Below are 12,647 nucleotides of genomic sequence, written 5' to 3' on the forward strand. Positions count from 1 at the left end.
GGACAAAAATTATGTTTAATATGTATTGACCTAGTGTCAAGGTTTAAAACAACGCCTGATAGTTTGAAATTATAACTAAGCAGAGGCGCAGTGCAGTGGGGTCAACATGTTTCAGCTCAAACGGACAATCTGTCCAGCTTTCTTCAGGACCGAATGAAAATAGCGACTGCAAATATGTGATAACAATAGTAATAATGCACAAATACAATAAATTATTCCTACCAGGAACTTGGATCCCCAATATTTGCTGGTGGATATTTAATCATTTGTTCTTTCCCAGCGTTTTGTGGGAAGACACCTCACCTCGCCCGGCACCCGCTCGGGAAGAAATGAGGCCCCGCTCTATCCGTCGGTGCCTCAAACCAGCGTCCGAGTAGGAGTGAAGGTCACCACCACCAACGTTTTAAAGTACACCTTTTACAGCGCTTTGAGGCCATGAGAAAGGCACTGCCATGTCAGCAGCATAGCAAGAGTGCCATAGGCCCTATGCAAGAAAGAGAAATGTCCCCTCCTGTGCAGATGTTGTGTAGTATAAGACAGGCATAACAGCCGCCACAGTAGGAGTAAAGTGGGACTCTCTCACCTGTGGGCCCTAATGCCACAGCAGCATTGTAAACTACGCCCCTGAGCCAAGTGCCTAGACACCGAGAGTAATCTTAGAGGCGCATCACAGGCGTAGGAGGGTCTTCCCTGAGCACATGTGGGGCATGGGTCGGTAAACCGGGGTCACCATAAGGGATCAAGCTGTGATCAGAGGTCCCCTTACCTCCACAGGTGGTCAGTGTCAATCAAACTTGAAGTGACTTTGAAAGTATGATTTCCACCTGGAATTACTTTACAAATCCTATTAGAAGTAAGACTGTGGGAGGGGTGGTCATAGTGAACCTCCTGGACAATTTCAGGGGCACACATAAAACACTGTTGCCCTTTAGCAGCATAAAGCTACCTTTACCCAAGGATGGAACAAACTAACTCTACTGCAAGGCCTACTCAACCAGGCAAAATATTCCGTATGCAGCACATTTCCATGTAGATGTGACTGCTTTAGCTGCCTGCGCTCTCCAGAGGTGAGACCGCTCTCCCATGCTAAGTATTCTTACTCAGCCTTACCCACCTGCACTCATTTTAGGAGAGTGGGGCTCATTTTCCACCAACAGACCATGACCCAAAGCAACAGAGAAAGACAGAAAGGGAAGATAGGAGAGAGATATGAAAACAATGATGAATGCATAAAAGTGGCTGAAAAAAGAACCTGCAAGAATAAGCAATTTTAGGTTAGTGAAAGAAAAAGGTTACTGCAACCTTGGCATTCAGCAATAGGATCCTGAGAAAAGGTTTGCGTAATTTTTCCCAAAACCGCGCACAAACTACCCTATGAGGCTATTTGCTCTTTGTGTGTGTGCTGCAGAATGCAGCATATATGCAAAGAGGAAATAAAGAGGACACATGGATATATTTCTTCTTGCTACGCCAGCCTCAAGAGACTCACCAGTTTGGTGCAAACCTATATTTACAAGTCTTTGTAAATATGGTTTGTGTCAAAATACATCCATGGATGCACAGGGACTCCCTAGCACCACCCATATAACGCCTACCTGATGCAAGGTAATGCAAAGCAGGGCAATGTGTGGAACTGTAAATCCTAAAACAGATTTTGCATCAGGGGTGTGCCAGAAAAGTGACTTAGCCCTTAACATTTAGTTTTATTTAAACTCTGCCACAAAGAAAGTGGCAGCAAGAAGAAAACTGACAGTAAACCTGTTCTGGTTAATTGGTTGCAAAGACTGTGTTTTAAAATATCTTATGGGTTTAATGCACCTGCTGCAGAGATGTGTGTGTTCCCAGTGAATCTGAGTGAATAATAATTGTAAGATAACTCTGGAGGTTTATGCACTTGCTGGAAAGAACTGTGTTTTGTTTAGCCTCAGTTTTGACTCAAAGTAGCATAGAAGGTTAGTGCAAAGCACATCATGCAACATGCAAATGACAGATTTTATTTTATGTAGTTAGATAAGTAGGTTACAGCTTTGAAGACGGAGATACTTATGTTACTTGTAGTTACTTGTAAAGCTTTTAATATAGCACAGTGAGCTATGGAAGATGATATGTGACTTCTACCCCTTGTAATGCCCCACTGTTTTATGTAACACACCCTGTACAATGATTTACAAATGCAGATGATTTATTGTATATGTAATATTTATTTGTGATGAAAAGCGCTCCGACACCCTGTATTGGGATGAGTAGCACTATCAAGAAAAAATGGTGGCACTTAATTTATTTCAATGCCTCCTCAGGGGTAGTAAGCGCTATATAAATGCTATTTATTTTGTGTAAATACTGGGAAAGACCAACACATCTGACATTATGACAGTGCACGCATATCTCGTATACTGAGCCTGAACAAAGTTCAAATCAGCTCCCCTTAACTGTGTGTGACGTGCACATAAGGTGTGAGCCTTTGTTTCCCCTCTGCTGAATTTGCTTCTAGGTGTGAGGCTTCTGCCTGCTCCCAGCCAGGAGACTGAACAAAAGAAGCCTGATGACCCCTTACATTCCATTGTTATGGGCTCAGCTGGAGTCTGAAATGAGAACGCCCCGTCCCTGCCTGCACGTTGTTGCTTATGTTAAGCAGACAATGTGCAGGCACTGCTGAATGTGTCCTGGTGTTTACAAATTACACCGGGACGAGTTAGGCACATTATTCAGTGGGCCCCAACCTCTTGGCATGGTGGACGACGTTCACCCTTTGAAAATATTAGGTGGACGCCGTCCACCTACGTGTACCCCGGACTTGTGCCCTAGGCCATTGCACAAAGGGATAGGTTTTCTGCATTTGAGGTCTCAGAATGGGGGGTGAGGCCTAAATGGCACGTGCTAGAAGATGTAAATATTTTTGGAAACTCAACCATGCATTTTGTGGAGTGTGCATGCACGATTTCTTATACTTTTTACCAGGAAGAAATCTTGCTTGCCAAAAACCTGTGGGTATGGAATTAGCCAGCACGTTTGAATTCTGATTTGGGCAAAAAGAGGAGTTTGCACCCAAATCAGGATTAGTGCGGCCATCAGAGGATCCTTATTGAGAAACCCCACGGACAACTACACAGACTCTTTTATTACATTATACAAGATTTCTGTACATCTTCTGAGCCATCTGTGCTGCTGAAGGCCATTTGTTCTAGTGACACTTTTTACCGAAACGTTCCTTCAGCAGTTGTCAGTATCCAAACAGGTACATGAACCCAAGACTACACCCTTGGCATCTGTGCAACCCTGAATGCTTGAAACAAGGGGCCAAACAATGCACAGTGCTTAACCACCATATGGGATCTTCAATATCGACCCGCATCAATATTGACAGCAAGATATCAGCTGCACAGTATTGACCAGGACAGTCAACAAGGAGGCATCTGAACAGTAAATCCCCTCTCCCCAATATACTCTTACCTTGATGATACAGTGCAAAGTGATGTTCTCCAGCCCATACCACTGCAGGTCGAGGTTTGTCCTTTCCATATCTTGACATATAGCTCAACGTACATCTTATGTGATCTTTTAAAACACGGCTTTAGGGTTTCCTAAAGTTCTAATATCCTTATACTTGCATTTAGTGATTCAAATGTCATCTTTCTCTTTTGCAGATTTTCTTTGAACTAGAGAAAAATCGTAAGTAAATTTTTTGTCGGAATATCTTTGAACTTGATCATAGCTCCTTGACATAATGAAGCACAGTGGGCGCGGGTGGTGGCTGCATTAAATACTATCTACTTAATCCCTTTAAATCAGGGATAGAGAGTAAGATGTACGGCCATGAATGATGAGCAACATGTGAATGTGCGCCTTGTGCATGATTATAATGCTGCTATGAGTCACTAGGTGTGAGGATGAAAGGAGGAGCAGTCACACCACTGACTACATGCACAAAATGAAGTTGCCAAGACCGGACATGAGAAAAACATCCACAGAGAGGCAAACCCCTAAGCACCATTGGCCGCAGACAGAAATGGAGTGCTTTATGGATCGAACCGCTCCATTTTGTATTTGGAACTGGTGTTTGGGAAAGGATTTAGAATGTCGATCACTCAATCAATCAGAGATTTATAGAGCGCACTACTCACCCGTGAAGGTCTCAAGGCGCTGGTAAGGGGGGGGGGGGAGGTTTGGCCAGCTCTGAGGTCATCTGAAGAGCTAAGTCTTGAGGTCTTTTCTAAAGGCTTGCAGTGTAGGGCTTTGTCTGACGCTGAGGGGGAGTTTGTTCCAGGTCTTGGCTGCGATGTAGGAGAAGGATCTTCCCCCGATCTAGCTCGGTGGATGTCAGCAAGGGCTAGGTTGGTGGAGCAGAGGTTTCTCTTGGGGCCATGGAAGGAGATTCTTTTGTTGAGGTTTTGGGGTCCAGTGTTGTGGAGGGCTTGTTAGGCGTGAGCAGCTTTAAGGTAAGTCTCTTTTTGACGGGGAGCCAGTGGAGGTCTCAAAGGTGCTGGGTGATGTGGTTGTGTCGTGGGATGCTGAGGACGAGTCTGGCTGCTGCGTTCTGGACGGTCTGGAGATTGCAAAGGAGTGATTTGTTGAAACCGGCGTAGAGGGTGTTTCCATAGTCCTGCCTGCTGGTGATGAGTACGTGGGTGACGGTCTTCCTGGAGTTGAGGGGATACATTTGAAGGTCTCGTAAAGTATGTGGAGGGTGTTGAAGCATGTGGAGGACACAGCGTTGATCTGTCAGTTCATGGTGTAGTTGAGTATGATGCTGAGGTTGCGGGTGTTATCCGAGGGAGAATGGGGTTTCTGAGGGCAGGGGGCCACCAGGTGTCATCCCATTTTGCGGGGATGGATGAGAGGATGAGAACTTCTGTTTTCTCCGAGTTGATCTTCAGGCGGCTGCTTCTCGTCCAGGATGCAACGTCCTTCAGTCCTTCCCAGAAACTGTGCCTTGTAATGCTGGGTTCCTTTGTAAGGGAGAGGTCGAGCTGAGTATTGTCGGCGTAGGATACTACGCTGAGTCAGTGTTTTCTGACGATGATTGCAAGGGGGGCCAGGTAGATGTTGAAGAGCATGGGGCTGATGGAGGATTCGCATCTGATCTTTGTGGGTTTGGAGAGGAAGGGCAGGAGTCTTATTCTTTGAGTTCTGCCAGAGAGGAAAGAGCGAATACAGTCTAAGGCAGTTCCCTGTATATCAGCGTCGTGGAGTCTGGTTACTAGTGTCAGGTGGAAGATGGTGTTGAAGGCTGCTGAGAGATCTAGTAGAATGAGGGCTGCAATGTGGCCTTGACCAAGGAGGGTGCAGATGTCGTCAGTGGAGCTCAGTCTTGGTGCTGTGGTTGTTGCAGAATCTAGATTGGGGTGAGGCGAGGATGTTGTTTGCTGGGTGTTGATGATTTATTTGATGACTTTGGCGGCTAAGGGGAGGAGAGAGATGGGACTGTAGTTCTTGAGGTCCATCGGGTCTGCAGAGAGGTTCTTGAGGAGGGGTTTGACTTTGGCACTTTTCCAGGCGTCGGGGAACCTACCTGTTTCGAGGGCACAGTTGATTGTCAGGGTAAAGGTAAGTGGGTGCTCCGGAGTGGATGTTCTTCATAGTCTTTGCGGTGTCTTCAGTGGTGACAGGGGTCCAGTTGAGGAGGGTTTGCTGGGTGGCATAGCTGGTGGATGGGGATGGGTCAGTAACTTGGTCTTGGTCGCCGAAGTTGTATTAAAGCATCCTGATCTTGTGGTGGAAGAAAGAGCTGAGTTTGTTGGAGAGGTCCTGGGGGGAGGGGACGTCGGTGGTTTCACTGTGGGGTCTGGTGAATTCTTGTATGATGGGGAAGAGTTAGTTGGAGTTGTGGGATTTGGAGAGGATTCTGTCCTGAATGAAGTATCTCTTCATAGATTGGTCGATTTGGTGATTTTCCTTGGTGGTTTCCCTGTAGGTGGTGCATGCTTCTGGGGTTTTGCTGTTTCTCTATGCTTTCTCCAGTCATCAGCATGAGTGCTTGGATTCTCGCAGGTCCGTGGTGAACCTGGTGGCTTTCGTGTTGTGTCATCTGTTGGAGTTCTGGAGGGAGGAGAGCGTGTTGGTGCAGTCATTATCCGTTTGTGGAGGTCGTTGGCTGCAGTGTTGGCATCTGTAGTGGTAGGGGGAGGAGTGCGGTTGAGGGCGGAGGTAAGTGCTCTTTGATGATCTTGCTCCAGTTTCTGCCTGGGAGGCGTGGCATAGGCTTGTGTGCGGTGGGTTTTAAGAAGGAGAAGGGGACGCAGTGGTGGTCCGTCTAGAGAGGTGCTGTGGTGTGACTGAATTGAATGTTGTTTCCTCCAGCTAATATGGGGTCAAGGGTGTGTCCCTCCATGTAGGTAGGGGTGTAGATAAGTTGCTTTAGTCTAATGTTGGCAAGGTTCTCTAGGAGGGTGGTGGAGTTGGGGTGGCTGAGGTTGTCTATGTGGAAATTCAGGTCTCCGAGCAGTACTTAGTCCATGGAGGTAAGTGAGTGGGGCACGACCTAGTCTGTGATGGTTTGGTGAACGGGGTGCGGAGTCCGGGTGGTCTATAGGCGAGTGTCCCATGGAGTGTCGTTCTGGGGATGGGGTGGGTCTGGAAATGGATGTGTTCCATGGAGGAGCGGGGCGTCGTATGCGATGGAGGTTGTCAGGCGGAGGGAGCGTTTGTGGACGATGACGAGGCCTCCTTCAGGGCGGTTGGTGTGGTCTTTCCACAGGATATTGTACCTGTTGGGGATGGCGGTTGCGATGTCAGGAGCAGATCTGGCGTTGGTCCAGGTCTCTGTGAGGAAGGCGACTCGGAGGTCCTAATCTTCTACTGCGTGTCTGTGCAGGGAGCATACATTGAGGAGTATGCAGCTCAGGGGTTTGGGTATGTTGGCGTTTGGTGGGTTTGCGGTAGCTGTCTGGGTCTGAGGTGGGTGAAGGTGCAGCGGCAGTGTTGGCAGGAGAACAGGTCTTGGTATCTCGGCATCGAGAGCTGGCAGTTTTTTTTGCATCCAGGGTTGAGTACTTGGAGACTGCTGGAGTTGTAGTGGCGGATGGTCGGAGGAGCAGGATCCCTGGCGTGGTTGGGTCACGGATAGGCACAGACGGGCTTGCCTTTGGTGTGGCAGCGACGCGGCCGCGCTGCGGCCACCATTAAGTAGGAGTCGGGGGTGGGACAGAAGCTGGAAGGAGGGATTGGGTACAAGCTGGGGGGTGGGGCCGCGGAGACAGCAGTGGGCAGGAAAAAGGCAAAAGGCAATGAAAAAACAGAGGCAGCAGAGAAATTGTCAACAAAGGCAGAGATCAAAAAAACAAAAACAGAAAAAGACAGGATGACCAGAAAACAGAAAAAGACATAAAAGGCTGAACAGAGACCAGCAGAAGAGCAGGCTCTTCCACTGGACCACCAGCAATGAGGCGCAGGCAGGAGCCTGCGAGTGGAGGAGGGCCTCAAACACTTACCTAGGAATCAGAAAGGCGCTGGGGCTCTGCCTCAACAACAGCGTTGCACGAGGGAAGAGCAGTTTTCCTGACCCGGAGGTCGAGGTCACGCATTGTAAGAGCATACAGCCCGTAAGAAAGATGGGCCTGCACATTTTCCCCAGTTTGCAGCATATGTCCCAGCGCCTACAGGGCTCTGCGCATTTCTCAAACTCCACCCACTCTGGGCATGGACACTTTTGCGAGTTGGCAGAAATAGACAGTTTGTGCACTGACACTGATGCACATTAGGACCCAGTGAATATTTCACCTTCTGTAATTGCTTTATGAATCCGTCTATTCCTGTGCACGAGCAGCTGATGTGAAGCTGGAATTGTGCCTTCTCTTTCAGACACCCGTCATGCAGAGGAGCCCCTGACACCAGACATCTTCGAGATCATCACCAATGAGAACCAAGGTAAGAGACAACCTCAGGCTTTTGGGCGCTAGACTTTATCACACGTGACCCTGAGCTCAAATGTCCTCTAGATCATCACTAAAGAGAACCAAGGTAAGAGAAAAGCTCGGGCTTCTGGGCGCCAGACTTTATTATACATGACCTTGAGGCCAGACGTCTCCCATACCATCACCAAAGAAAACCAAGTTAAGAGGAAACCTCATACTTCTGGGCGCTAGACTTTATTACACAACAGTTAGATGTGACCCTGACCCCAGACATCATCCAGGTCATCACCAGAGAGAACCAGGGTAAGAGAAAACCTCAGGTTTCTGGGCACCAGACTTTGATACACAATAGTCAGCTGAGACCCTGATCCCAGGTGCCCTTGAGATTAAAATTGAACCAAAGTAAAAGCTAGCCTCTGGGCTTCTGGGCGCTACACCCTGTTACAACATAGTCAGCACAGCCCTTGATCACCACACAGAACAGAACTGAAACTATGAGAAAGCTTCAGGCCTCTGGGCGCTGCACTCTGTTACAAGAGAGTCATCTGTGAGCCTGAGCCGAGGTGTCTTCACAATCATCACCGAATTCAGCCAAGGTGCTGGGCATGGTCCTTTCTGCAGGGTCACCCCAGATGTTTTCCTTCCTCTGCCGTCCTGTTCTGAGCTCATTGGCTTTTAGGACTCTGTGCACTTTTTCCCTGCTGACCAGTGGTAAAATGCTTGTGCTCTCTCCCTGAAACATGGTCATATTGGCCGACACCTAATGGGCACGTTTAATTTGCTTGTAAGTCCCTAGTATCTGGTGCTAGGTGGCCCCAGAGCGTGTACATTAAACTCTACTCAGTAGCCTTTTAAACATGTCTCAGGCCTGACCCTGCAGCCTGCAGTGCAGATTGAAGCAGCCTCTCGACCTGGTCTCAATACTTATTCATTGGCTCATATTTTACAAATGTAGTATATCTGGGAACAGGTATCATGCATTTAAAAACATGTAGAGGACTGGAATAACACACTTAAAAATAAATGCATTCTGGGAAATAAAGTCCTCCTGAACACAATTCAAATTCATAGCATAGAAACGTCTGGAAACAACATGCACATATGTATCATGTCATCACCACATAACTACTATTATTAATCAAAGTGTATGACTGGTCCCCAAAAGTATATATTTTAAAGGATTGTCTGAATACAATTATATCAATGAAAATTAAACTAACCTTTCTGTGCGTAAATTGAACCTGCTGGTTGGTCTAGTTCAATTCGTGAATATTCAAAGAATTCTAAATATTGGTTAATACTTGTATGTAACACAGATAATGATGCAGTCGCGTGAACACGCGAATCAAGATGGCCTCTCCGCGTTAATCACCGCGACATAGGCCATTTATTGACTGTGATTCTAACAAATATTAGGCTGGTCTTACCGTCTAATTTGCTTCCACAGGCTTGCCAAGAACAGCACTGTCAGAATTGGTGCTTACTTCAGCGTTTGAGTGAGGTTTTGGAGGAGTATTTTCAATTGAACTATTCAGCGGTGTTTCCTTCCACGTACTGCTTAGGTTCTGAGTCAGGAGGGCGGAGTCACTCACAGGAAAGGGTGCGGCTGTGGCCTGGTCACTCCCTACAGATGGTTTTAGCTGCTGCACAGCATTATATTGTACAGCCTTTATTTTAGGTTGTTTACAATTATAATAATTATTGCTCATAGCTTTAAAATTATTTGTTCATTATAATGGAAGGTAAAAATACTCCTTTGATACATAGCAAGCATAAAAAAATAGTTCGCCTCTGCCAGCCAAGTCTAAATTAGTAGGAGCCAGTGAACCTTCTTTGGCTGTATTATTTGATGAAATAAAAGCTATTCGTTGCAACACAGACACTATTGCATCCGAAATAAAAAATATGCGCTAAGATATGGCTAGTCTTTCGATGAAAGTCTCTGACAACGCAATCAAAATTCAAGACAACAAAGTCAAACTAGATAGTCTTATAACTATTACAGCAAATATAAGCCAATTAACAAATTATTACTTGAGTTAGAAACTCATAATAGACAGTACAACTTGAGAATTTTTAATTTTCCGAAAGACGTGAAAGGTAATTATTGCAGGATGTATTTAGAAAAGCTATTGCCTGGCCTCTTGCACTTAAAGTTTCCTGAACAATTTGAGATTGACAAGGTGCATAGAATTCCTTCCCGTAGAAATCCAAACCAAATTAAACCTCACCAAATGATATTTAAAATGTCGCATCAACATCATCTAGTGCCGATACGGAAAGCGGCAAGGGAAATTTCATTGTTAATGGTCAATAGGAACAACATTTTTATTAATCAAGACTTTGCCAAAGAGACCGTAAAAATCCGCAAAGAGTTTGTTGCTCTTTGTCCAAATCTGAGAAGTTGTGGTTTGAAATATGGCTTATTCAATCCCTCCACGATGAGATAATGGAAAGACGAATTCTAAAGTCCATCCAGCATCCTCATGATCTTCGTTTATACTTAGATCAACGCTCACAGCTCTCCATGGAAACCAATGAGAACGTTACTAGAGAACTATGATTTAAATGCTCTTCTAACTAGCCTAAACAGCTGAAATTCTAAAAGGGCATTTCTGGATCAGTAATTCTTGTCATGTGTGTGTGCAATTCAAGAATTCTATTTATGTTGTCTTTTTTATGTGTTGGTCCGTCTCTTTCCTTTTATCCTCTGTTTTCTATTAGAGCTATGCTTACTCTGTCAGTTGATTCTTTTTCTCTTCGATTTTCGATTTTTCATTATGATGTCTAATATTAACGGTATTAAAATAGTTCCTTTTAATGTAAAAGGTTTTCGGCACCCTGTTAAACGTACTAAGGTTTTAGATTATTTAGCTAGAAATAAGGCTGATATTTGTTTACTTCAGGAGACTCATATAGATGATACTGTTTTATCATACATGAACAAAAAATGGGTTGGGAATATTATTTCTTCACCTGCTCTTAATAGAAAAAATGGAGTTGCTATTTTGTTTGCAAAAAAAACGCATATTCAAATATTACATAAATGTTCTGATTCTAATGGTCATTTTCTTATAACTAAAATAAAAATCGCTGATACGTTTTACACTTGATTAATGTATACGGTCCCACGAAGGATGACCCCGATTTTTGGTCTCTTCTTACATCGTAAGTTCTAAATTGGGTAATGTTCCACTTATTATTGGAGGTGACTTTAATCTTATATGTGATCCGTTATTGGCTAGAATTTCCCAAATTAAATATCATCCTCCAAAGGCTTATTTTACTCTTACATCCTTTTTTAGAACAACTAAATTAGTGGATATTTGGCGTTTGCATCATCCAACAGATAAACAATTAACTTTTTTTCTTATCTTCATTCTTGAATAGATTATTTATTAATATCCCTTCATTTAATACCCTCTCTGATCTTACTATCCAAAATATTGATATTTCAGACCATGCACTTGTTTCATGCACTTAATGCCCTAACGTTTCTCAGCAATCTCAAAAAAGATAGCGCATGAATATCAGTCTAACAGTTTTAACTCATAAAGAAATAGTAAATGAATTTATGAATTACTATTCAATATTATATTATCAAACTTCTTCTAATGATTTATAACTTATTGGACAGGAGGAACATGGCGGCTGCTAGCTCCCTCGGGCTCTCTGTTGGGGACCTTTGATGTCGGAGCCCTGCCCACGTGTGTTTAATCCCCTATCTCGCTTACCTCGGGCGGTGATACCTTGTCAGTCTTCCTTTCTTTCCTCTCCCTGCTCCGGCGGACATGCGCTTCTGGACCCCTGCCGCGGCTCACCTGGAGATTTGCGCTGGAGGTTGAGGGCGATACAGTCAAAAGGGTAAACCCATTCAAAGTCACTGGCGTACCCAGACAGAATGTGAAGGGTGCAGACAAGGTTAGCCCTCAGGGAGGTGCACATAGCCCACAGTGCCTTGCAGATGTGGATGTGAGTAAACCCCCTGATCAACTGAGTGAAGGCCCAGAGGACACGTATTCCATCCAGCCGAGTAATTTAGAAAGGCCAATCTCCCCGAGTAAGCAAGCTGAGAATTCGAGCAGATTAGCCATCCATTCTACAGTGAGCCTCTCAAATAGGTACACTGTTTTGGAAACTGAAGATAGTATGGAAAACCAGCCGGAGGTTACAAAAACTACAAGTGACATTATCACACCGCATAATGCTGTCGTAGACTCTATGACTCACTCACTGGCTGATTTACTACTAGCCATGCAAGAGGAGATGGCTAGTAGGTTTACAGTTTCAGAAACAAACCAGGCTGAGATGGCTAGCAGGTTCTCGGTTTCAGAAGCTAATCAGGCGGCTATCCAACTATCATGCGTAGTGCTGACCCAGAAATTGGAAGAAGTTGCTACATGGACGGATGCAATAGAGTCTGAGATCCCTAAACTTAAAGAAGCTATACAGGCTAACTCAGCGGATGTGGTAAAATTAACGGTCCAAAACAAAGAACTTAAAGACGATCTTGAGCGCCTGGAAAATCATTCCAGGAAAAACAATCTGAGGCTCCTAAATATCCCGGAAGCCCTTGAAGGATCGGATATAAAGGGGTTTGTGATTTCTCTGTTAACGGGAACCATTTTTAAAAACTCGCCTAGTATAGATCTATCACATGAGAATCAAAGAGTACGCCGCGACCCTTTCAAGAGGAACCTCGGCAGACAAAGACCAAGGAAGATACTGGTTAATTTTTTGTCATACTCTGTTAAGGAGTTAATTCTATACTCTGCCCTCAAGGAAGGTACTATTACA

The 12,647-nt window shown here is 45.0% G+C and overlaps 1 protein-coding gene across 1 annotated transcript in view; it reads left to right on the forward strand.

Annotated features, from left to right (window-relative positions):
- Positions 1–12,647, forward strand: part of LOC144827865 (embryonic protein UVS.2-like) — a 94,276-nt gene that overhangs the window by 45,895 nt on the left and 35,734 nt on the right. Inside the window, exons 2-3 of the mRNA XM_078686030.1 lie at positions 3,645–3,669; positions 7,798–7,863. Of these exons, the coding sequence (XP_078542156.1) occupies positions 3,645–3,669; positions 7,798–7,863 (91 nt within the window). The remainder of the gene's footprint in view (positions 1–3,644; positions 3,670–7,797; positions 7,864–12,647) is intronic.

Source organism: Lissotriton helveticus, chromosome 4_1 (genome assembly GCF_964261635.1).
Source record: "Lissotriton helveticus chromosome 4_1, aLisHel1.1, whole genome shotgun sequence".
Classification (NCBI taxonomy): Eukaryota; Metazoa; Chordata; class Amphibia; order Caudata; family Salamandridae; genus Lissotriton; species Lissotriton helveticus.